Below are 27,437 nucleotides of genomic sequence, written 5' to 3' on the forward strand. Positions count from 1 at the left end.
CCACCAGCGCCTGCAGGCCCTGACCGAGCGCCTGCTGCCGCGCGCGCCGCCGCCGCCGCCCCCGCCGCCGCCGCCGCCGCCGCACTCGGCGCCCGTGCTGCCGCCCGTGCCGCCGCCGCGCGCGCGCCACCGCCACAGCCCGCCGCGCGGCGTCTCCGTCGACCGCTGCGACGACTTCGACGCCGACAACATCACGCTCGTCCGGGTCGAGCCGCGGTCGATAGTCGGCTCGTACGCGCAGAAGACCATCCCGTACCGGAGCGCGTCCTTCTCGCAGGGCGACTTCGCGTCGGACAAGTACAGCTATCGCGGCCCGCGGCAACCGTCCGTGTTCGATTTCGGGCGGCGGGCGGCGCGAGCCCCCGACTCGGCGAGCCTCGACAACGCCACGGAGGGAGGGTCGGTGGCGTCCGTGGACTCGGCGGTGGGGTCGGACGAGGGCCTGCTGGCGCACGCGTCGCCGGCGCCGCGGTCGCCGCCGCCCGAGGCGCCGCACCGGGCGCCGGGCGCGCGCTCGCTGACGCACCCGCTGCCGCGCCGGCCCGCCGCGCGCGCGCCCGCCGGCGGCAGCCTGCCCGCGCTCATGGCGCCGCGCGTGCTGCACGAGCTGCGCGAGGAGAGCGACGGCTCGCAGTCGCAGGCCGACAGCGCGCAGCCGCACAGCGAGGGCGCGTCGCCGCTGGAGCCCGCGCGCCCGTTCGCGTTCCCGCCGCTGCCCGAGCCGCCGCCCGCGTGCGCGAACCCGGATTGCGACTGTGCTGACTTTGCCGCGACGCGAGACGACGACGCGAGTGCGCTAGAGAGTTCGATCCCTGTGCCGGTGTATGAGTGTATAGTGAAACAGTGGTCGAAAGAGACGCCGCAGGAGGAGCCTCCGCGATCGGAGGCCGCGTCCGATGGATCGCTCGACAAAGATAAGGAAGACGAAACGATCACGAGTGAGCATTTGGCGCATTTGCTCGCTGCGGTTCAGAATCCTCGCACCCCGGCGCCCATAGGAGCCCGGGAGCGTCGGAGGCCCTTCGATAAATCGAAAAGAAGAAAGGGTATATACATTACCACGGCCAGCGATGACGGCGGTGAGGAAGACACGCCTCTAACCGTGAACGGGAATCGTGAAAGTGGAGAAGCATCACCTCGCGAGACGAGGTTGTCAGACGAAGTGCGGACGTCGTCTCTCCTCGGTGACAAGTCGGACGATTCTTGCACGAACGGGCCGCCCAGCCCGTCCGATATGCCGACTCTGATGTGGCCGCGATCGGAGGAGCTGAGAACGAGGCGGGCGAGGTTTTCCCAACAAAGCTCAGACGAACGAGACGACGATTCGTATAGAACGAGAAGAAAGTACGGTGTCACATCCCGGGGGGACTCTCCCTCGGAGGCGGAGAGCGATTCGTGCTCGAGGGACCGGACGGCGTCGCCATCGCCGTTCAGTCCGTCGGACAACTCTGACGTGGAAGCGAGACGGCAGCAGTTCTCGCAGAGGCCGTTCGGGAAGAACCTGGAGGCGCCCGTGAACCGCTCCGCAGAAAGCGGCAGGCGGAGTTTCTCGGACGCCACGGTGCCGAGCCGCAAGTCGAGCGCGGGCAGCGGGCCGCCGGCGGGTCGGCGCGGGCCCACGCACGTGCGCGCCACGTCGTCGCCGTCCAAGCTGGCGGGCGTGCGGCCCGGCGCCGACCTGCTGGCCGAGCTGCTGCGCGGCAGCTCCGAGGCGCTCTCCAACTCCGCCGCCTTCGACAACGTCGTGCTCACGCTGCATCAACACAATGTGAGTAATACTTTTCTGTGCCCGTTTTATCTTTAACAACGTGCCACACATTTCTTCCGTTATTTATACGACGTCAGTAATGCTCTTTCGTATGAACTAGAGTTGTCATTCAAGATTGCGATGAAAAGCATTGTTCGCGGTTTCGGTATCGTTTCTGTTAATCCGCGATGTATTCGGGGTCAATGTTGTTTTTAAATACATCACTCGTGTTCCCGCATCTCTGGGGCCAATGTCGTCTGACTCACGCGCAGCTGTTCCAGAACATTAAAAATGTAAGGGCATATGAGTTTATTTAAAACAGTGAATCTAAAGCTCTATAATAACTTAACATGGGTGTGCTATTCCTTTAAAAATGATATAGAATTATTTTTCTCGATATTTATCAAACTTCAGTTTTATATTTTTAAACAAAAGCCTAATTTGGCAGTAATACCTGTCTGTAAGTACATTGTATGCAGATCACTAAACTGCGTTCATTGAGTGCGCACTTAGACATTGTAATAATTTTAGCAACAAACGTCAATAATTCGCTGCATTTGTTGTTTTGTGGCAATGAAAATACCGCTTTATTGCCATCAGTGTTTGTAACAATTTGTATGTAGCAGTCTATAATGTTCTTGACATTATGGCTTTATTTGTTTGCATGAAGATAGCGCGGTTTACTTGTGCAATTATCTCCATCTCACCTTAAAAATATTTTAAATTTTGCGATGTTATTATGTTTAATGATCGATAAAGATCGAGGAATTTCCGAACATTAAACACCAGAGTTATTGACGTCGTATTAGAGCGGGCTCAGGACTGAACCTTGAGCGGCCTCGCTGCAGTTCACCCGCATGTTTTCCATTGAGCCTTGGCTATGATATTTTAAATTGTAACAATGTAAAACGGTGACGAAATATTTTTATGAATTTTTTCACAATTAATGTCGAGGCGTGGGTTTCATTGCTTTAGAATCTTTACGTTTATACAGACTTTGCTTGTTCAAAGTCGTAAAAGTCGTCTAATATAAAACTCTGGTACTCGGAAAAACGAATCCGTGTACGAATCGGATCGATGAATCATTAGGTCAAGAAACTATGTAGTGCTTCTTTATTTAGCGCAAGCTCTCGCCGTAACGTTAACTTTTACAAAGCGAGTCACTCAAGCAGAGTTCGATGCTATAAGATTGTCTTCTGATTGTTCAGTGAGCTGAAATCCGAAGCATGTCTGACGCAAGGCTATAATTCTGAATCCACAGCACGTGCCTTTCGGTATTACTTGCTGCAGTTCATTTTCTATTATAACAAAGGAAGCTTTCTTTATTTAATATTGCAGCGTTAATGTGTGTCTGTACCTACAATTAGACTTGTGCTTTAAGCAAAAAAATATCATCTTTATTTATTGAGGAGGCATTCCCTTCACTTTTATTTGTTTCAACTCTTTAGAGGCTAATAATTTAATAAACGTTCCATTCCCCCTTTTCTTCTTGGTAAACATATGACCAGCTTTGGCTTTGTTATTTTCGTAGTACCTCTAAGAGAAATTAGACTTGTTTACGAGTGGTTTAAATGTACATTTTGCAGAGTAAGAGAACAGGATCAAATCAATCCAAGGATCTGTACCTATTATGTATTTTTGGTAGTTGCTCTCCATAACGTATTGTGCGTATTATGTCCGCTAGATGTCGCGCCGCGGCGTCTGCGCCCGCGCCAGGAGCAGGCACGTCTCCAACGATCTAAATAAAATGGCGCACATAATATTGCACCCGGCTAAACATTCCGTGTCTTTTATAATCATCGACGCAAGACGCATTATTTTGGCAATATTTGTGCAAACAATGTTTAATATGGAAGCTAAATACGAATAAAAACAAAAAAATATTAATCCTTTTTAAATTCTTCATAGGGAAAGCAAAATGAAAGTAAGCTTAAACTTTTTTTATTGAGAGCTACTTACACCTTTTTCAGTCCAGTTATCTACAATTCCTAGTGTATATCCATACTTTCCTAATAAAATCGTTTTTCCATAGATAATAAATAAATAAGAACATAATATTACCTAGTCATCTGTAAATTGAATCATATAATCGTGGATGATACGCACCAATAATCATGTCTACGTTTTCTTTTGAAATCATATATTTTATACCTTCTACCAACCAAAACTACAATGTTTACAAAGTAATCGTCTGTTAAAACCTGGGATTCGCACACAAAAAGCAATTCGAATCGTATATCAGCGAGAAATTGCAATACTTCAATGGAATATAACAGTCAGATCGTTGAGTAAAGTTCCACGCAGCATCGCTGAGATCATATCACTTCGATAGGTATGGAAGCGAGCGTGAATCACTCGGGATTTGGGTCGCTCACTAGTCCGCCCTAGTGTTGTGATGAACGATACTTTATTGAGGAAACCTACCATTTTTATTTTGATTCCAGTATCAATAGATTTGGATGATAATAATATGATCATACTTATAAATGCATTTGAAAGAAAACAATAAAGAAAGGGATAATGTCGATTTAAAAACTATTCTCACTTTGTTTGGAAGTTATGATTAGTTCTTTATTTTCAAAACAAACAGCATATTTTATATGTATTAAATAATAGATGAGGCAGTTTAGATCAAAATATGCCTTGAACAGTTTTCACAAGTAGCAGATTAATACAACCCAAAACATAATAGCATGCAGAAAAATAGTAGAATATGTGAGAAAAAGTTAAGTAATAATATTATGATAATAAAATGTCACAAGTAAATAATATGTAATAAACAGATACTTTCTCTTTTTTCCGGGAAAATGCTAAGTTTAGTTATGTCGTCGTATATTACTTTGAATTTTGAGGTAAGTACCTAAGCTTTGTTAAGAACATGTCTTTTCTATTTTCTTAGAGGTGCCAATTGCCATGGGCTTAATTAGCATAGCATTAATTTAATACTTTAAAATCGGGGAAATAACTTGTATCTCTTATTAATTGTCGCGAAATGGTTCTCCAAGTGCTACCTCCAGAAGTGCCGCACGAATTTATGGTCAGTAAAATCGTAGTTGGAATCGTTAAAGTCAACAATGTTGTCAATGGGTGCGCCGAATGTGGGTCGCCGCCGCAGCAGACGCCTGCAGCGTGCACTGTTTATTTTCGCGATCGAGTGGCCACCGGCGATCACTTAGCTCGTCACCGAAAGATTTCTGGCGCCACCTTATTTATTTCCAGTATAGGCGCCATTAAAATAATTAGGTTTGTCATCGGAGCTGAAAAACGCTGAAAAAATTATCCGTATTATAGGAATTTATAGCTCGCGTCCAGCGTCTGCTTTATAAAATGGTAGTTTAATTGTGGGTGACTTTTTATTCGTCGCTTCCGCGAGCGGCTTCAAAAAGAAGCCATTACTCACGCGCTGAGGACTCCGCGTCCCCACAATATTAATACTTCAGTGTTATTGAGATCTAACATCGTCGCCTAAACGATATTTCTATCCCTTTGTGCGATTGTTGTGAAAAATTATCTTCTTTATTTTCCTTCGAGAACTCTACAGGGCATAAATCATTTAGGGCGTAAAACTTCACTTCGTTGGGAATAGTATTGTTATCCATCCCTCTTTCTTAACTATGAGGTAGTGTATTGCTAGTTGCTTTTAGAAAAAAATTACTCGCTTCAATTTTATTTCTACTAGATACGATAACCCGTTAGTTTATCGTTGTCTAATTCTTCGATTTACGATTAATTTTGATGTCTTCCCGACTTCTGAGTATAACATATCATAAATACAAGAAGATGCCAATGTATTTATAGTAAAATCAAGGGCAAATTAAGCTGACAACTATAATACTGTGACTCATCTTTGCAGGATTTCCACAATCGATTCAAATAATACCTATACAATGGAGAAGTTTTGTGGTGTTGATAAAACATAATTCACTGAATGGGATGAAAATATAGACCAAAACTAAAAGACCATCGTCACGATTTATGTGGCAATTTGTATTGCCGCCCGCCTGGGAGCAAAAGCTCAGCGCAGGTGCAGGACGCGTTACAAATGGGTATACCGATAGGTACTTATTTTTTTTTAATTATTAAGGTTGAGTTAGTGCAACTTCTTGCTTTAATTTTGAGAAACGTCAGAAATCTGTTAAACTCCGTACAAAAGGCACCGGATAATGTTATTGTTACGGCTACATTAAGGTGGTGCAACTCAGCCTTAGTATTGGAAGAAAAAGCTGAAATTTTCCAAACGGTGGCTATCTTTCATAAAATTTTCTATCATTTAATTTTAATCGCACCGGTAGTATCCTCTAGCTCCCCAAAATTTCTGCGAATAATTTCGAGTTTGACCCGACCGAGAATCAAATATTCCAACCGATTTACCGCGCTATCGCGGCGTCCACCCGCCAGACCATTCGCACGTTTGGGTGTATTAATACGGAGTGGTGCAGCTGGCGCGCGGCCAGCGGGCGCGGCGCGAGCTTCCAACGTCCCGGCGTTCGGAATTTTCTTCCTACAATCGTTCTTTAGAATCGCTCTTTTATTGTTGTTTGGGACAATACTGGCCGGTTGTATTTTTTCTAGTAGCATTCTAATTAAGAGAAGAATCCTTTGTTTTAAAAAGATAGTGACTAAGAAGTAAAGCAGCTCCATTGTTATTGTTGCACGGCGAGCTGGCATTGAACTGAATTGTATCTAACAGACTAGCTTTGGTCGCTACAAAAACTAGATCTGCGATGCTGGTCTAACAGATTATGGAATAAGTTTTTAATACTTCATAGTGCATAGATTATGGTGTAGAACGATTGTAGAGCTTTGCACTACGCTAGAGCCATGTTTTAAATATGATTTTCAATTAAGCTTAAGCTTACTTGAAACCATACCTATGTCAATATACATATCTTTTTTATTTGTATACGTGCAAATATAATCATATAAAACTTTCTAGGACTCGAAGATTATTAGATCAGAACAGAAGATAACAACCTAAAAGCATTCGCTGATAAACCTAACAATCCAATTGTGTAAAGTAGGCCAATTAGAGGAGTCCGAAATGGTTTTCCTCTTGTCGGTAATGAAGTGTGTTTGATCGCGCCGGGATCAGATATAATGGCCGCTAATTATTTCCACAATAGCCTCCGCGCGACCGCGCCTTGATTGCTTTTTGCAATCACTTCGCGTGGCAGTGGACAGGCCAAGATTTCAGTTCTTAAGGTCCACAAAGTAATGTTATGAGAGTTTCAGTGATAGTATTTGCAATTTCAGTTTGTATTATTAATATTAATTAAATAGTTATACTTCTATACTTCTTCTTCTTTTCGTGTCGACAACAAACCTACACAGTGTCAGCCCAAAACTCCGCCACAAGAGTGGCGTTGTCAGTAGCACTCATCAAATCCTCCTGAGTGCAGTTGCTTGGGCACTCAGGGCACGACATCAGGTGCTTCATCGACTGGGGAACAAAACCGCACCTGCACTCCATGTTTAAGCCATCCAAGAATCCCCACCTGACCAGATTCTATATGGCATGACTTCTATACCTACTAATATTATAAATGCGAAAGTAACTCTGTCTGTCTGTCTCTCTTTCACGCCTAAACCACTGAACCGATTTTGATGAAATTTGGCATAGATATAGTTTGAGTCCCGGGAAAGGACATAGAATAGTTTTTATCTCGGTTTTTGAAACAGGGACGCCGCGATAAAGTTTTTCTGTGACAGATAAAATTCCACGCGGGCGAAGCCGCGGGCGGAAAGCTAGTAAGTCTATAAGTAAAAGGTATATTACCTGAACAATAGCACTTTTACTTTACTGTACAAAATATGATCAATACCTACTCAAATAAAGTAATCAAAACATTTTAAATAGTAATAGAATGGACTTTATTGATCACAGTAAGCCCAATGTATAAACAACAACAACACAATACGAAAAGAAAAAGAAGAAAAAAATAAAATTAGACCACTGCGCCAATAGGCTAGGATAGGTTCAGCATTTATCTTGACATGATTAACGACAGGATCGTAGATTTCAGTTTTGAATAACTATATCAAATTAAATGCTCTTGGAAGGCCTACTGGATAGAGTTATGGGAAATTCACGCTATGTATGGAGAGCTTGGCTCATTTTTTGTCAGTCCCATCACGTATAGTTCGCGGGTCAGGGTGTTAATGCGATTAGTTCGGTCCCGTTGCCATTGTCTGCGCCACACGCTGCGATCGGCGCGCAATCAAAACATCTTGCTTGCGCTGGCGCAGGAAAGAGCGTGATACACAATAATATGCTAGGGTTTCATTTTTAACAAAATCGATAAATTGTAACTGCGATTCAGGATTAAATTCGTACAACTGATATGAAGATCAGTTATCGGTACTGAAGATTTTTACGAGATATAACCGTAAAACCGCAAAAATGACCCTTTTGGCCCACCACGTATGCACAACTCCGAAGGAGAAAACCTACGAGTTAAAGTCATATTGGGCAGCAAATGAAGCCATTAAATTAATAAAAGCTTTTCTAGGAATTAAGTCTGATTTCAATACTAATTCTACAAGCCTAATTATAATAATAATTCACACTGAAAATCGTCATTACTGCAATGACAAGCATTACTAAGGAAATCTCCATAAACTGATTAGTATACTCATAAGTAAGGGTGGGTTGCACCACCTAATTTTGACGTTAACTATGTCGATAACCGGTGATTTTTGCATGGAGTTTGACAGATTTTTGACGTTTGTCACAGTTAAAGTAAGATGGTGCAACCCAGCGTTAGTCACTCGCAACATTTGACAATCTTTTGTTTACTTCAATCTGCCGCTGTGTCATTTTAATACCAGTGTACGCATATGGCATAGCTAATAGACTACACGGCTCGTGTGTGTAGCCTCATCGCGCTAATGTGTTCCTCGAAGAGCGGTGTGTATTGCGCCAGGAATTTTATTTACGACGGTAAACTTCGGATGCCTTACATACATCTTGCAGAGTTCATAAGAACGCTGGAAGCGATTAGGAAGTACAATCGTGAGGTATGGTACATCATACCTAATGTGTTTTGCTACAGAAAAGTTAAAGTCGGCTCTTACGCCGATTGCAAATAATGTTTATGTTACTATTTATTTAGTCTTTGACACGACATAAATATGTCAGAAACGCGCCGAAGTGACGGTGCCCTGGCGCCGCAACACACCGTAAGTCAATGTCAAGAAGGATGGTGGAGACTGCCGACAAGCACGAGTCACGCGGCGACAGTGTGACCGCGGCCTAAGAGCTTACACTGCACTTTTATGTTGCAACAAAGGTCGTCTGTTAAATGTTTACACCAATGTAGGTCATGGGCCTCTCTGATACGAACTGATACGTGCACATTGTTTCAAAAATGTATAAAAATTCCATCTTAAAAAGTCGCCAGAAAGGTTACGATCGCGTAATGATCAACATCGGAGGTCAGATTTAAAAATAATACTCTCTGCGATAAAAATGTAAGGCCACGTCCACCGAGAGGCGTCGGTCGTGATTTATCAAAGAGACTGCGAACTTTATTAGATTCCATTCGCTGTTATTACTTTTGAAGGGAATTCTACGAATGCGAGAGTTGTATCGTCTTTATTCGTAAGTCTTATGAGGAAGTTATGGGCTACAGCTTTATCTGGCTTACTCAAGCTTTAAGATTAAATCAACAACTTGAGGATGTGCGCTCTGAGCTTAGAACAAGCACACAAAGCGCAATATCCATCCACATCTAGAATGACAGGCAGGCAGCGCTCAAGATATAGATACAACTCACTCAAGCTTCGTCGCAGCGAAAGTCGACCAATATTAAATTATTAAATAAAATTCAGTAATTTATTAACGGTGGATGCAGATATTTGTTAAAATTCTTTGTTTCTACGTAAAACTCAGTTCTTTCATTGCAAAGATTTCAACAAGAAACTTGTTAACTTCGCTTTCGAAGAAAATTTACTGTAGAGCATAAATTAAAGAAATGGATACTGCGATAAAAAGCAAGATGGTATCGTTCTCCGAGTTAAATGTATTCATTCAGAGATGGTACACGTGGGCCTGGTTCCTTGCTTGGCAAAACAATATCCTTGTTTTCGACTCTACATTCTGGCTCTTGCATTTGTGCTTGTATTTCAGGGCGAGTAAGAGAGATAGATAGAGCTGAGAGTATATTTTTTTTTCCGGAGCAAGGGCTTGATATGCTCTGTAACTTCACACGATGTATTATGCATGAAGGCCTGACTACGATTTACTTGTTATTGCTAGCTGGATATCAACTGTGATACAAATAATAGAAAAAACGTAAACATTTTCGGTATTTAATGAAAAGATAATCTCACACACATAGTTTTACACAGTGATTTTCAAATTCAAATATTTATTTGCACAATTTGAGTCACAGTCTGATTATGATTCCTGCGAGTGAACGTTTTCCTAAAATACTAAAATCGTTCCAAACATCGTGAATAAGCTTTAAAAAATTGCAGTGTTCATATTACAGTAGTGAGGCAACCAAAAAGTTGAAACAGGGTGCGTAGAGCAAAAATTACTTTAGTATGTTTGTTTTTCTAAATTAATTTTTAATTTTTTACTTTATCTATAAATATTCGTATCTTGTAATATATTGTATTCTGTCATAAATTAATAAGTGGAAGCAATTACATAAAGTGATTTATTTTCATTTCGTGCGGTCGCAGCGTCACGCAGCAACAGCGCGCGGTCGCCGCTGACGCTGCACATCTATTTCGGCGCGAATGCCATTGCCAAGGAATCTGCCGTAATTACGCAACGCTATACACACCTACTACTTATGAATGAGATACACCGATTTATTTTTAGTCCCCAACATTATTGTGAGTCATTTGTTTTGTCGTTCGACTCTCCGATGTTCGCGGAATATGTTAAACTGAAAATATGGAAAATATCGGGAAGAATTTCAGCAGTGGCTGGACGTTTTTGGGACACTAAACAGACTTTATCTACAAACTTCTTTATTTCTGTTGAATAAGCACAATGTTGAGTCTCATCTAAGTAAACGCCTTATCTTTATTATTTTTCGAATATTTTATTTATTTTTCGATGCTGAAAATTATTGTTACAATAGGTACGAGATTCACTACTTCATAATGCAATACGACTATTCGATCTCCCGGAACAGAAGCGCTTAGATATATTATTTAAAAATACAGATAATTTAATATGCATTTAAAGCAAAGAAACTCCTTCTGATCTCGGATTTTTATTTAAGTGTAATAACAAAAATAAGAAAACAGTCTTTAAAAATCGCTAAATCAAAATAATACCAACAATAAATGAAGCGATTGCTGTGGAAAGATTTACAATGAGTACCTGGAGCATAGTGTCCAAACAATATGTTGCTCGGACGTTTATTGGGAGTGGGCAGATGACATACGGCGTGCTGGGCGTGGGCGAGTGGGCTTGCGCGTTGTCACTAATTTCTCATCACTGTTGGGCTGTGATCTATGAGGTCGTATATTTAGCTCACAATTTGAAATGAAGATTGTCAGTATCATTACACAAACAATAACATGTTGGAAATGCAGTTCTGAGAGGTTTCTAGTTTGGTTAGTTTGTTTCTCTTCACCGTTTAGAATGATTTCGTTGTTTGTAAAGCTAGATAGTAAAATAATTAATCAGACTGAAACGATGTCAGATAGAAGAAGAAGACGAATCTTGGCTTTTGCACTTTTTTTTTTATGTGACAGGAGGCAAACGAGCAGACGGATCACCTGATGGTAAGTGATTACCGTCGCCCATAGACACCCGCAGACCCAGGGGCGTTACAGGTGCGTTGCCGGCCTTTAAGGTGAAGATACGCTCTCCTCTTGAAAGCTTTTAGGCTGAGTTGCATCACCTTAACTATAACGGTAGTTTTGTATGGAGTTTAACGGACTTTTGACGTTTGTTATAGTTAAAGTAAGATGGTGCAACCCAGGGTTGAAGTAACTGTAGTCTTTAGGTAAGCTAGTAATGAAGCGTTATCTTCAACTGTATTTTGTTACACTGATGTAAAATTAACGAGCTATATGAGATGGTGGTAATCCCCGATATGCCGACGATCAGGCAGTCGATCGCGTCGATGATGTCACGGGCGCTGGCGACGGCTCGCGGCAGTCAGCGCGGCCCTTAACCATTTATCGAGCTATTAATAGCTATCACTACCCGCCACAATCCTTAGCAGCCGCCACTTTTTGATCCACAACCAGAAATGACATGATAAAAACATTTATGAGGTACGAGTATATCGAAGAGCCGAATCGTTTACGAGGCGAATAAAAACGCATAAAAAATCTTGAAATCGGAATACCTAGATTTGAATGCTCGTAGAAAACGAGTGCTTCAGCAGGGACAATATTTATGTCAGCTTCGTGGCTGAGTGAATTGGAAAATTAACATTTTAAATCGACGTGAACCTAGTTGTCTCTATCTCGTAGAACAAGCTAGCAATTCAGTTGAAAAGGGGGAATTACAGATAAATACCTAGGTATCTAGTAGACTAATCTAGATATCACGGTGGAAATCTTTAGATTTTGCATGCGTACTGTGACGCTTTGAAATTGAAGTGTGATTTTCGGAATGGACTTGGGTTGAATATAAAAAAAACACTTTTTAGTAATTAGAACCACTCTTACTCTCTAGTGAGAGCACTCACATAAATACATAACATATTTTATAAGACGTCAAAACCTTTTTTGCTCGTAAACGTTGAAAGTAAACTCAATTACTTCAATCATAACGCGGGTGCACACAATTACGCAAGTCTTCAGGCCATACAAAGTTTATTGAATGTAAGTGGTCAATAAAGCGTCCACATAATAGCGTATTACGTTACGCGGCGAATCACGACAGTTAATGGCTGTGCAAAGAATGGAGGAACTAAGCTGTGTACTCTGTATGTATGGCACTGACTACGTCGGCTGGGGTTTAATACATTTTAGTAAAGGCAGTTTCTAAGTTGGTTGTCTCTTATTATCTTTGTTTTTGTAACATAAGGCGTTCAAATTCAAATAAAGTGACCTTTGGCTTTATTTTTATTGTTGTGTTTAATACTGTATCTCAAGATAGCCCAACAAATAATATTTTATGGAAAATTTTCGGTGCGTCGGCGTCGTCATTTACAGAAATGAATAATTGTTAAGAATAGAGCTTCAACTTTATTATATTTCCACACATTAGACACCCATTCATATTCAGTTGTTCAACAGAGCCGAAACGTTACAGCACATATTATAGAAATGGAATATTTTTATTTCACATTTCATTTTCAATAGAAAGAAGCTTCGTATCATAAGAATAAGAAATCGCCTTATGTAACGTCCACTCGAGTAAACAGCGCTGCGTGGAAAATTATTTTCCAGCGCTGGCCGGGGGTTGTCGTCCTCGCGCGCTGCGGGCGCTGCGGCGCTTCGCTCGCTTCGATTGCGTTCGCTTTCATACGTTATTTAATTTGTAGTCGATAATTTTATTTTATTTTCTTTAATCCTCATAAAATGTTGACCGATGTTATTTGGTTTTAGTTCAGCTTTGATATTGTTTCTTACACTTGCGGGTCTTGCGATTTCATGGTGATCGGAAAACTACAAGACCTAACACGTCATAATATTATACACACTTTTATTTATAAAAAGTCAATTTTATAAGAGTAACATAAAATATGTGATGAGGAAAATTTATTTATTTTTTTGTTGTATGAAATTCATACATAATAACCAAACCTTTTTTTAGCACTTTAAAAATAAACCTAAGTATTTAATATCTCTTGATAATGTGTCGTCGGTTCAAAATTAAAATTTTCCTCAATACGTTTCAATTACTCATCCCGCGATTTGTGCAGCTGCCCACGCGTCGGAAAAGCGTTTAAAAATAGTGCGCACAAAAACAGGACACAATACGCGCGTGTGACGTCACGGGTGACGTAGGAGCGGCCATAGGCACCAAATAGAATAAACATGAGCAAATGAGTTTCTGATCAATATGCTGAAAATTATGATTAAAATCTTTGCATTTATGTTATTCATCTCAAACTGCTTTGACCGGCAAGGTACACCGATTTTTGATACATTATTTTTTCTTTTACAAATTTTTAAATAAATATGTGTTAAATGATAACACTATGCCTATGGGCGACGGTTTTTTTTATGCATAACAAGGCAGCTATTTGACCACAATCGCACCTGATCATATTTTACCATTAGGTGATCCGTCTGCCCGTTTGCCTCCTGTCCCATAAAAAAATAAGAGTACCAAAGAGCGGTGTTCTCAATTAATAAATCCCGAATGTCATTTCCCAGCCCGGTACCAACAAAGTGCAAGGCTCTAATCTAGCCGCCCGCGCTTGACCCGCCCGCGGCGTCGCGCCGCAGCGAGCTAATCCGCCGATGCAAATTACACTCCATTGCTTCGCTGCGCCAGTATTAATCATGAAATCAATACTCCGTACTACGAGTATTATTTATAAGAAAGTTCTGGAACGGGGTGAACTAATAGTAGACGACAGATTACTGTAATCGTTCTCGGTATCGATGTCGAACTTTCGTAACAAACACGTGCCGTTAGATATCAATAACAAATAAAGGTTCTTATTTCTAAGAGTTTACAAACATTGGATAACCATAAATAACGTATCTTGAGTGATAAATAAATATGTGAAAATATTTTCCGTTTGCGAAGGCTTCGAATCAGCTTTGGCTGAAAAGAAGTATGATTTGATGTTTTGGGGGACACTGTAAGCGGTGGGCGCTATGGAGCTTACGACAAACGCCTAGGGCGGCTCATGAAGTTCGACAACGGCCTGCTGACCTCTGCTGTTACAAGCGACACGATAGCACAAAACAATTGCACATCACCAAGCCCGATCTTTGTCTAATTTTTTTCCGACTCAATGTATTTGGAAATATGTACTTCAGTAAATTACATGGACTTTTAAAATAAAAATCACGACTGTAATAGTTTGAGAATTATGAGACCTAGGTTTAAAAACATACAACCTTTCTTCTTAACGACTCGCGTTGGCCATCCCTGTTTTATAAACTACAGATAGAAATTATTGCAGTGATTGTAGAGTAGAAATAATGCTTCATTTGTACCTTGTTTCGTTGCGACGGAAACTTTAAATGATAGCAGTTACGTATACAAGTTACTAGGTTATTCCGGTATGATAAATTGGTATTAGTGCAATCGTTTATTCTGTATCCAATTATTTATGGAAAGCTCATTTCAATCAATTTTAATCGAGGAAACAGCTAAAGTCATCTTTTATTCAAGACAAAAATATTCGGACTAAAGATAAATTAGAGGATAGTATTGAATCTCTTGAAAAATAAATTACAGGATACTTTTGCCAACCTGCCCACACTTAATACAGGGTGGAATTTTGTAATGCCACCTGGAGGGAAAGTACTCTTAATATTGAAGATAGACATTTTTTCTCAAAGAAAACATTTCTTTATTTTTGAAAAGAAATAGAAGTGCATTCAAAGATTTCTAAAAATTGGTTTGCCACACCCGGAATTCGAACCAACTAAAATCTGGTAAAAATTACACCCTGTATTTTTATTGCATTGCATCGATCGTTAGGGTTAAGTATAAGGATGAATTCTCTCTAACAAACTTTATAAATTACATGAAAGGAAAACCATGAAATCTTAAATTATTTTAATCATGTACAGGAAATTGTATGGTATGTAATGTTCTCTTTCTTTTCAAAAATAAAGGAATGTTTTCTTTCATAAAATTTTCTATCTACAGTATTAAGAGTACTTTCCCTCCAGGTGGCATTACAAAATTCCACAGGGTGGAATGAAATGTATAACATGTACTAGCGGCCGCGATGACGTAGCGTTCTGCTTCTGCATTGCCGACGCAAATATTCCGGGATGTCAATCCTAAGTCCCACTATTAATAGAGACATTGTTTATCTAGGGGTGGTTAGTGGAGCGCGAGTGACGGGATCGATTCGGGCGTGATCATAACCACGTCAGGTGAGGAAGTGGGTCGGCTATTTCGGGCACGCGGCTCCGCTCGCGGTACACGAAAATGGGCGGGTAGTTGACGAAACTGACGCCATAGTACGCAACTTTTCCTATTGTTTAGATGATGTGAACAACCGGTTCCTTCGTAAACGGTAGCTACCAGCGAGTTAAACAGTATTCTAACGTAAAGGTTTCTTTAGTGTTCAAGTCTATTATCTACTCGTACTTATACAATTCATGATTTATGCAAAGAAAAGTCAGTTTTAGAATGCTTTACGTTAATTTCGAGTATTTAAAGCAACACTGTTTTCTGACATAAAATCTAAGTAACTAAATTGAAGTTACGTGTGCGAGTGGCAAATTAATCATTAGTTTAATGCGTTGCTAGTTCAGTTTACGTGAGTATGGCATCTCGTTTGGGCTCAGTAAAAAGGGTAATAAGTATTCTGCGTCGACTACAACTGCCATGTGGGGCACATCTAACATTAGTACCAGACTATACTCGTATTATGTTATTCAATAAACAACGTAATATCAATGATACATTTTGACGACATCTATTTTCACGCGTTGTACTGAAACGATGCATTTTGCAATAATTTATACAATACAAAGCGTGGTGCTCAGTACAAGCTCTGCTAAGTTTCGTGCTGTACCTACATCTAGAAGATTATTAAATTATATTGATACGGCAGGTATTGAGTAGAAGATTAAACGTGAATTCTAGTGAAATTACATCGAGAACATTCCGCTGTATGGATGAATGTTTTCATTATTGCGTTAATTAAGTTATTGTTAGTGAGTTAATTGTGATAAGTGTTGTTAGCGCATGGCGATTAAGGTGAGATTAGAGAAGGTTCTGGTTGACGCATGTTAAGTATAATTAATTGTTGTTAATGTTGTGTTAACGAATGTTCGAGAGTGGTTGATTGTTCTGATTAGTAGGTAATGCTATCAATATATTACTTGAAACTATTACAGCATAGGTACCTACTACATCAGCAATATGCCCTTAAGGACATTTGTCTTAAGACCGCCTTCTCTCAGAGAGGGCTTAAGCCGAGATATTGCAGGTTCGATTCCAATCCGTGATGTCAAGTTAAACTAACCTTTAATAATAGGCTTGAATCTGGGAGTGACTCTATAACGACGGGTTAGTTCTCAGTTTGAGGACCAGTATAGTGAGATGGTTAGTTTTTATAATAACCGATTAAAAAGACTCGGGTTTGCGTGTGTTTTGACACGCCCCCGGGAAGGAATAATTCGTTGTCTAGACTTTGTAACACCAATGTAGTCACTGTACTCGAAACCATGACGACTGGCGTGTGGCCTGGCGCATATTATTGATTTTATTGTTTTGTCTGTGAGGGCCGAGGGTAGTTGGAGTAATGATCACTTGAGTGCGGGCTGCGAAGAGCCAAAAGCGACAGCAAGGAATGGTCTGATGAAATACCAAAAAGAGAACAAAGATGAAACTTGGGAAAAGTTCAGTTCAGTTATGTAAATTTAAGTTGAGTTTTTCTAACAATATGGAGTTCGTTTTAATTAAGTAGTTTTGGCAGTCACCGCATTCTAAGTGACCCGTTTTATCATTATGACCATGCATGGTCCTCTTGCCTTTGATTATAAAGTTATTGCCCAATATCTTTTTGCAATTCCATCCCATTACGACTTCACCCCATTCTCACAATTTCTTCTAAATTACACGAAACAGAAAATTAAGTAACGCTAGAAGAATACGCAAACTATGGTCATAGCAATTACTGTAATGATTACACGCGCCCTAATGAAACGGCATCCACTCGGAGCGGAACAGGCGCGGAACAAAGGGACATCCTGATACCTATCTATACCTCACCTCGCTCTACATACCGTAAACAACGCAAAACCGCCCTTAAAACAATGGGACAAGGTCGCGCCTAGCCGTAGCGTTAGCATTGCGAGCCCATATGGAACGCTCCTGTGCCGAAGCTAGAGTCTCGCCAGTGCCGCGCGCGGCGCCACTGTCGACGGTGGCCGTCGCGACGCTCGAGCTCAACCCGCGATTTGCGTCGTCAAAAAATAACGAAAATAAATCAAGCGTACTGTCAACCAAATTACACATTCGGATTGTAAATATCGCGAGTGAGTGATGTGACGCGGTAATGTCCGGTGCAGCGCGCGATTGTGATCGGCGTTCGGCAGTGGTTTACAAATAACGATACAAAAATAGTGTTTTATATGTGTTTTACGGTGTAGTACGGGCGATGGCGTTGGATTTCGCGTAGATCCTGTATTTTGCGTAGTCGAGTCTCGATCGGGTGACCCGTCGGATTCGGCCTTAAATCAGGGAAATACCTCTAATTGGACACGGAGGGGAACACAAACTTAATTTGGCTTCTATTTTGTTGTACGCTTTGGTAATTTTACAGAGACATTCATTCATTAAATAATGATAAATCTCGCTACGAAATTGACATTTGATTAAGCACAATATTTACCGGCTAAAATTATCGTTTAGGAAAATGGATTGCGTATCAATATCACAAAGGGCGATAAGAACGTTCAGGTGTAACAATTCATGTTGTGGAAAAATAATGAACACAAGCTCATTAATGGACTAGCAAACTCCTATTAAATGATTAAAATGCGCATTAAAAATGCAGTTGATACAATTTGTTAACTTTGAAAAGGGCGAAAGAAAGGACATGCTTTAGAGTTACAAAATTGGTGACAAATGCGAATTCTTTTCTTAAGTCGTAGAACCAATATGATAAACCGTTAAGCGGCATCAAAAAATAATAAAAGTTCTGCTGTTTAACTAGCTGCGACTAGACAACACAATGTAGAGCTTTACGATGTAAACCTGTCACTACCTACCTACCTGTCACTATGCATGCTTAAGAAGTAATAATGAAAGTAGCAAAAGTTTCAAACATCTGCAGCCTGGGCCGTCCTCGCTGCGTCCGCGCTCACCTCTATTAGTGATCAAGAACTAAGTTGCGGCTTCATTCCACAAAGTCAGAACTCAAAGCGAAAGTTTCATAATTAAAACTTGGCCGTCTGCGGAAAAACGACATTGCCCTTCAGGACTCCATTAGCATAATTTATTGAAACCTCCCAAGTTACATCTCGTCATAGCGATTCATGAGCTGTGGGCGAAATTAAAAAGGAATATCAACAAGTCTTAGACTCCAGGGATTTTCAAAATGAACAATGTTGGGAGATATCAGATTTACGTGGGTTGTTTGTTCCTTTGCCTGCAAATGTCAGAGGTCAGGAATGCTAGAGGCTTCTGGAACCCAGCCCACGCAGACGTTGTACTTTTGGTAACGATACAGGGCCCGAACTTCAGAAGTTATTTATTGTCTGCGCGCAGCTCGCATAGCGGATTGATGACAATGCGATGGGCCCTGCGCGTAATGTATGCTAACTGTACCGCGCTCATTGGCAGTTGATTGATACGATCGTCCCCACTGCATGATCAAATGTCCACGATCGATACGCTTCGGTGATATCAAGTTTTCAAATTACGTTGCCTCTCTTGATGGTGCTGACATAGCATTCTGTCTGTCATCCTTTTCAGATCGAGTTCGAGTCTAGAAGAATCTTTTAAGAAGTATCAAATCGCATAGCGGGGCATCCCTCTGTAAAATAACGAGGCTCTGCAACTGTATAAAAGTAGAGCGCTATAAGTTCTGCTTTTTCTTTACTAATCAACTTTTTCCTTTTTTTTAAATAAACACTGTTATTTCAGATTAAAAAGTTATAATAAAGAAGATATGTTACATAAACATCAACATTTTATAATATGTTTCATTTCGAGAAATACTTGGGCAAGAGACAATGTTTTGGTTCCCAATTTTCCGCTCCACAAGAACTGTGAGCTTGCCGACAGGCGGTATCATTAACCGATGTGCTCGAAACATAGTTCTTTTGTTTTGAAAATGTAATATTCGATAAACATCATAGCTGAGTTCTATTGATAATGATAGGCAATTCCCATTTGTTTTATTTTAAACGAGCTTGCTTACTGCCAGAAACTTACCCTCTCACAAGGGTGTTGTTATAATCTTTGTTGGAGCGTGCCTAGAAGGATAGTGAAAATTTATTTATTACCATATTGAATCACAATTTGGTAACCAAAACACACCTGCCCTGCTACAGTTCTCTGCTACCACTAGTACTCACTGCCTAACTACCACATGAAAGATTCCCATCTTCTTAGGATTTACGTTTAACGTTAATTCGGAAATGCAAGCACGGTTGGACTTTCAAAATTATGGTTGAACTGTAAAATTAAAAACTTGTACATTTTTATAGCATCCATATACGAGCTTTATGCTCCATAATGATAAACCATCGTGTAGATTTCCAATCTATATTAATATTGAATCGGAGCGATTAATGTGGTATAACAGGAAGATATAAATAGATAGTGTAGATAGTAATTACATCCGTGCAAACAAAACTAGCGCGTCGAGTGGCGCACGCGCATCTCTGATTCAAGTTTATGATTTGATTTATATTTAGAGTGTCCTTGCGAGCTTTATTGTGCTAACACAATGCTGATATGTTCCATAGTCGCCTTCGATACCACTCATTTTATTGTTGGCATTGCAATTAAAAACGCATAATTATGTATACAATTTTGGGATCCTTTGCAGTTTCCTGCAACAAACGAATTAAATCGCTGCTAGCGAATGGCATCAGATACATTATCATTCCATTTAGAAAACAGTTATGTTTTCGGTTTATCTAAACATTTGAGAAACACTTAACATTATATCATCAATTTATGTATTCGCACCGCTTCCTCCTGGGAATGCCAATTCCTTCCAGCAATTTTGTAAATATCGTGTTCCATCAAACAGGTGGACGTCCTCAGCAACTCGTATTGAACGCTCGTGCCGGGTAATGCTATTAGTGTATTACAATTTTCAGTTCAAAGAGACGTCGGCAGGCTCTCGATGTGCTAGTAGCTACGTACGAGGCAGCGACGACGACGGAGAACATAATTCTGCGCCCGATCGCTAGTTTACGTTTCAATTCCATCGAAGTGCTCCTGCGCCTAATTGGCGCTGGCGTGCGAGCGAGCCCGGTGCCCGTGTTTACGCAAATATACTACAGCGTGTAATTATTTTTAACGAACAGCCTCGCGTGCAATATTAAGATAATAATATCTTTAGAGGTGCAATAAATCTCCGATCGATCCCGACTCTCGAGCAGCCGAGCTGTCGCAACCACGGGAGCCTTGTATCATGAGTGCAGTCAATAAATCTTATCTTGCAAATGCATTTTATTTTTGGGCTTATTATTACTTACTGATAATATCATATTATTATCTGCTTTTTTCATCAAAATTGTGACATTTTGTTAATCAATATGGAAAGCAATATCATAATTATTTACAATACGTTTTAATATTTCTAAAAGTATACGAACATTTTAATATCATAGGTTATAAAAATATTTTTAGTACGGACTCGTTTGGCATACTCAGCAAAGTTATAAAAAAGGGATGTGACATAAACGACCTAAAGGGTCGATATTTTACGTTGATAAGTTTAAGAATTCCGCTATAGACTTGTGTTATTACCAGATCATAATTTGACGAGATCTAATCGTATTAGAGAATTTTATTTGAAATTGAATGTACTTTTAAGATAAGCGTAAAATCTACTTATCGAATTGCAACATTTTGTCGATAGCAACATTTTGTGTCGGTGGCTCTTCGAACAGTTGTAAAATTCTCTTAATGGTAGAGCTTTTATTGTTAACTTTGCTAAGCGAAAAATTGCTCAGCACTGCTATGAAAATACGTCCGTTTCTGGTCGATTTTTTTAGCAAAGCAGAAATCAAAATAGCGCACAAAAATTGTCTGAAGTAGGCGTTACGAGCGAGCAATTATGTGGTGTCGCGACGCAATAAAGCCGGTTACACAAGTGACAATGGGCGGCGGGCAGCCCGCTTGTGTAACCGCGCCCTTACCGGCTCGGGTTACGACGAGCGCCCGCTTTGATCCAAAATGCGTTATGTAAACCATTCCCTTTACTTGCGAGGGATCTTGCGGAATTTTACAAAACACACGTTGCTGGGTTTTATTTTTTTGTCCTGAGCGGCCCGGCGAAAGTGTTATATAATTTTTTCTAACAATAAAACAGGTAGAGTTAATTGTAAACCACTGCCGACCATAGCGATCACTTCAAAGCTTTCTGAAGTACAAACAAACAACTTTACGAAGCTTACGTACTACATGACCAATTAACGACCAAAGATAAGAACAGTGATTTAATAGTGAGATGTAAACTTCAGTGATAGAGCACACTAAACATTCCCAAAGTTCAATCCAAAGCCAAAGCACATGCCAAAAACAAATGACGTGCAAGCACGTGATCCAGCGTCGAGAAAATCTCAAACGAATTGTAGATTAAAGTCCGTTATACATTTGTTTAAAGAACGCCGAATTATCAATCGCGCGATGAAACAATTGAATGCCGCTGCAATGTCGCAAAGATAAGTGCGCGGTGGTGCGTGGTGATAAGGAGGCAAGCGGCGAGATGCGGCGCGACGGGCTGAAGCTGCGGCTGTCGGACCCGACGGCGGGCGCGTCGTTCCACGCCTCGGACTCGGACGACGAGAGCTCGGAGCGCGGGTCGCGCAGCTCGCGCAGCACCGACGACGCCGCGCCACTGCCGCCTGCCATCTCCTCCGTGCAGGTGACTTGGTGTTCTTCCACATCCATAAAAACATCATAAATATCCTTCGTTTTGTCGGTACTAGCTGCATTCAGTGCTTTAGCAAACCTTCAAATACCTTGATGAATATTTTTAACATCAATTTCACATTTTATTTTAATTGGAAAGGAAACTAATGGTTCATAGTACACACTTCCCACTAATGTAGAGTCGTGATTTCGATGGTGAAGTAAATTAACTTTTTCATGATTCAAATCATTAGCAGTTTTAAGTTTTTATATAACAGTCAATGTTGTCGACCTCTCTGTGTATAAGTTTTCACCACCATAACTCCAGTACAGCAAGGAAGGAAGCTCAGTCGCAAATCAAACCAACACAATGGTCATAAATTACGTCCGCTTTCATGTTCATTAAAATTAATACATTTCTTAAATTTATACTCTTTTATTTTTGGCTACTTTGCACCGAAGCTTTACGATAATAAATTCACTCCATAAAGTTTAAATTAAACACCTGCAACCTGTAATTACGGAAACGGGCAAATCATTAAACTGTATTCTCCTTGACGCTGAGAATTTATATCATAACGGCAGTTTTCGTGAAATTTGCCAGCAGTCGCCATTTTGTATTCCATCCATCCATCTTCAGCTGATAAATTCGTTTTGGGCGGATAAGTGATTGGAAAAACCCGAGAATTGGGAGCAGCTTTCAATATTATTTTGGGGAGCCGGTCGCGGGCAAGTATAAGCTATCACTTGCAGTAGGGCAATAATAACAATAATGCAAGATTTTAATTGGAAATATTATTCCTTCATTGCTAATATTGAGATTACAACCTATCTCTACCCTGTAATATAATGTAATATAATATGAACTAAGTATGAGATTAAATCACTCAAATAAAAATTAACATAAAATACGCGTGTGTATATGAGTCCCTTAATGACTTGCAAATGAGAGTAACATCCCAAATTACCTCAAAAGCGGAAAGAACTCATCGGACAATTACCATCATCTTCAAACTGTTTGAAAATTATGATGTGAATTAATCACAATCATGCGGCGGGCGTTAAGTGCCGGTACAGATCCTGAAACGCAAACCGTTGTATTCCTTATTTCAGATGCCACAAGGTTTAAAATGTTTCTCACTTTTACAGACATCAACATTAAAAATGGATCGTTGTTTTCGCCGCCTGCAATATGTATGAAGGTAGCCAGTTACCACGTAGAAAATGTTGGGATTTTACAAAAAGGGTAGGGAAAAATGGAGGGTATCATTTTGCCGTATTATTGACACGGGATGGGGTACTGAAATAATGTTTGCACAAGTAACGCGAAGACATGAACATGAGGTAGAAAATACACACACACTGCCGGATTAAATATTTTGTCATTATTATGATGTAATACGAGTAGTTTGTATTGCTTCTACTTTTAACTTACTGAACTTATGTACAATAAGTTTAGTTTAGAACTTGTAATCACAAATCCATCATTCACAAAATTGACCGATTTTAAATTAATCTGAAATAATTACAGGAATCCATAATATGGGTAAAGTTGTAATAGCGGAAACTCTACATATTTTTATCCTATTGTAAAACATTGAATCTCAAAGGTATCTCATGTAATACTGCACAAAGATTCAAAAAATATCAAAAGCGATTCGTTGTAATGTAATGAAGAAGCTCGAGTTTGAACGCTGCGAGCGACGACGGCGATTGGTATTCGTCGCCGGCCGACGAGCGCGGCGACTGGGATCAATAGCTCTGTACACCCGCCGTTACTGTCTTGCCCTAATCATTTATATCAAATTATTATGTTGGCGTCTATTCATCAGGATGGTCACATGTCCAGTATAGTGAGATAACTTAATCTAATACATTGATTGATTAATTTATCATAATGTTGCCCATAATGTTGTCCCGAACTCCCGAAGTGGTGGTAGGGCAAGTTATATTGTGTTCCCAGGGCGCATAAGGGCCTATGTACTGAATGAACTATTTGATTTGATTTTACTGAATAACTTTTTCTTTACAATGAGACAATGTAAGTAGACGAATTCCTATCGACTGAAACACCACTGAAATCAGTCAATCATCAAATCAAATTCAAACTGTACTTATGTAAAAAAATAAGAGTTCATAACGTATTTCTGTCCAAAAAGTCTGTATAACAGACTAGAATTTTTGTCGTCGTTATTTGAGAATAACGAGCGTTATTTTCCTTTTGGTGTCATAAAGTAAACGAACAATGTGTTTTGTTGCCTGAAAGCCTGAAAATGCGCTCGAGTTCGTGCAAAATTGACGCGAAGCTCGCGCGCCTTCTTGAATTGGCTTTGTAACGCTTTTGAACGAGTTTTTAACTTGAATTTTTGATGAATTTAGTGTGAAGTTTAAAGTATTGTTAACGACAGTATTTTATTGTGATAGTTTCATGTTAATATTACTACCGAATATGAAAGTATGCTTTAAAATTACATTTAACCAACAGAATTTCAATGTTTTAATCAATTTTACTGGGTCGAGGTGCATCAGCCGTGAAGGTAAACACAGGCACGTAACTATTACACAAACTGAAAATTTAATACTTTTTTGCTGAAAAATGCCATTGGGTATTACATATATGTATTTCAACGAGCAATTTTACGTTATAAGTTATGTTAGCTTCGTTACTTAGATCTACGAATAACCTTATTAACGACCGACAACAATTTCTGTGAATTTTACGCCATTTTATAGTTGTCAACTTTGATTCTCTCGTACATTTGACGCTACATTGGCCAATGTAAGCAAACCTTAATCGTACTAGCTCCAAGATCAAGGAATAGGTCTAGTTTAGTTGGTCAGGACCAAAAGCAATAGTCCACTATAAGTAGCTCCCTGAGAGCAGACGTGTAGTGCGAAAAATAAGCTCTTTATTGTTTGGTGAGGGGCTGTGCCTCGCCCGGTGTGATCGTCGTTGGCGACCCTACGTTTGGCTAGAGGTCTGCATTACTTGGCAAGGGTAAGACGTCATGTATTGGGCAATCCACAGACGTGCTAGAGTTTCTCGGGTGGTAGAGACGTGACCAGGACGGGTAGTCCCGAGGGGGCTCTTGATCGCTCGCACTGATTGACGCGGTCCCATCTGTGGGGGTTGGAGCTTTTTTTACGACCCATGAAGCTTTTTTTGTTATTTTTTTATTCTAAATGGTATGACGGGTCAAGATGAACTATAAATAAAATATGTCATAAATTTTTTTATTAAAAAAATATCTCATTTGAATCCAAATTTTTGGAACCTTTTTATTTATAAACGTGATGTCCGATTCGATATGGGTTACTCAGCATAAGATTCGTATTTGGAAAGGACATGTCGAAAATTACAAGTAGGTACTAAACATTGCTTCAGCCCAATCGTTTTATAAAGAGGCTTAAGATTTGAAAAAAATATTTTTATCAAAATTACATTAATGAACCTCTAGTAAAGTTTCCTTCGGTTCGCTTTCTGCTTAGTATTCCGAAGGCACGCGCGCCTCCGTTGACATTCAAAGCAGAAACTTTAAAGCTCCGGACGAAATGCTTAAGGAAGGCCAATTATAATGAGCTTACCGACTTGTAATATTAGGTTAGTGATCGACCGAACTTGGGCGAGAGCGAGACCGTATTATTGTCACCCTCTGAAAACAGCTGTGTAATGCTTACATTATTGATGTTACATTATTACTTTAGTAAGATCATGGCAGTACTTTTGTTCATATTTATATTATTTAAATTGTTTGCTTCCTAATTATACGTAGATTAGAAAGAAATGTTTTTAATTATTAATGACTTGACTTGACTTATGGTCCTATGTCCCCTAGATGGGGCAGAGGGCGTCCACAACAGTCCTCCATCGCGTTCGGTCTTGAGCTAAGTGTTTGATCTCGCTCCAAGTCTTGCCGATCTTCTTCGCCTCGTCTGCCACAGTGCGCCGCCAAGTTTGCTTGGGGCGACCACGTTTGCGCTTTCCTTGGGGGTTCCAATCCAGAGCCTGCTTGGGGATGTGATCGGGATCCCTTCGGAGAGTGTGGCCAATCCAGTTCCACTTGCGGCGCTTGATCTGCTGGTCGATCGGAATTTCGTGGCAGCGTTCCAATAGCTCGACGTTGGAGATTTTCTCAGGCCAGTATATGCCGAGAATTCGGCGAAGGCAGCGGTTGACGAAGACCTGCAGCTGGTGCGAGATGACCTTGGTGACCTTCCACGTTTCACACCCATAGAGCAGCACGGATTTAACGTTGGACCCGAAAATTTTGATCTTGACCCTTCGGGTCAGTTTCCGTGACTGCCATACGGGGCGAAGTTGTGCGAAGGTGGCTCTAGCCTTGGCAATGCGCGAAGTGATGTCCTCTTCGGTACCTCCAGTCTCTGACACGACGCTCCCGAGGTAGGTAAAATTGTGGACACGTTCCACATCCTCTGCACCAATCCGTAATGGTGTGCAATTCCTCACTCCAGATCGCATCTCTTGGGTCTTCCGGCAGTTAATTTTGAGCCCCGTGTTAAGTGAGGATGACACCCGAGAATTAATTATTAATACTACATACATATTCACAATGTTTAATTTATTTTGTAAATATTATGTAGTGTGTATAGCTTTTAATGGACTAAGACTGAGTTGCACCATGTAACTTTAACGATAACCGGTAGTTTTTGTATGGAGTTTGACTGATTTTTGACGTTTGTCAAAGTTAAAGTAAGATGGACCCAGCCTAAGTATTTCTGTTTACCTTGTAAATACATTTTAAAATAATTATACAGTGTGTTTGGGATAGCGCTAGCGATAATTTAAGGCGATGTTGTGATATCAATTTTATCGACAAAAATGCCCCCATATATGGGCCCACCCCCTCCTCTTGGACTGGGGCTTAATTTTTTATGTGACCTACATAAAAATTGATTGTATTTCTTATGTGCCCATCTTCCAGATAAATAAAAATATGCATTTGTAAGCCAATAATGTGCCATTAAAAAGAACACAAAATAGAAAAATAATGACCAAAAAAC

General features: G+C 40.5%; 1 protein-coding gene across 1 annotated transcript in view; it reads left to right on the forward strand.

Annotated features, from left to right (window-relative positions):
* Positions 1–582: 582 nt before the first annotated feature.
* LOC135081833 (rho guanine nucleotide exchange factor 17-like) overlaps positions 583–27,437 on the forward strand; it is a 54,235-nt gene continuing 27,380 nt past the window's right edge. The window contains exon 1 of the mRNA XM_063976612.1: positions 583–1,768. Coding sequence (XP_063832682.1) covers positions 584–1,768 — 1,185 coding nt within the window. The 5' untranslated portion in view covers position 583. The remainder of the gene's footprint in view (positions 1,769–27,437) is intronic.

The sequence above is a fragment of the Ostrinia nubilalis genome, chromosome 20, assembly GCF_963855985.1.
Source record: "Ostrinia nubilalis chromosome 20, ilOstNubi1.1, whole genome shotgun sequence".
Taxonomy (NCBI): Eukaryota; Metazoa; Arthropoda; class Insecta; order Lepidoptera; family Crambidae; genus Ostrinia; species Ostrinia nubilalis.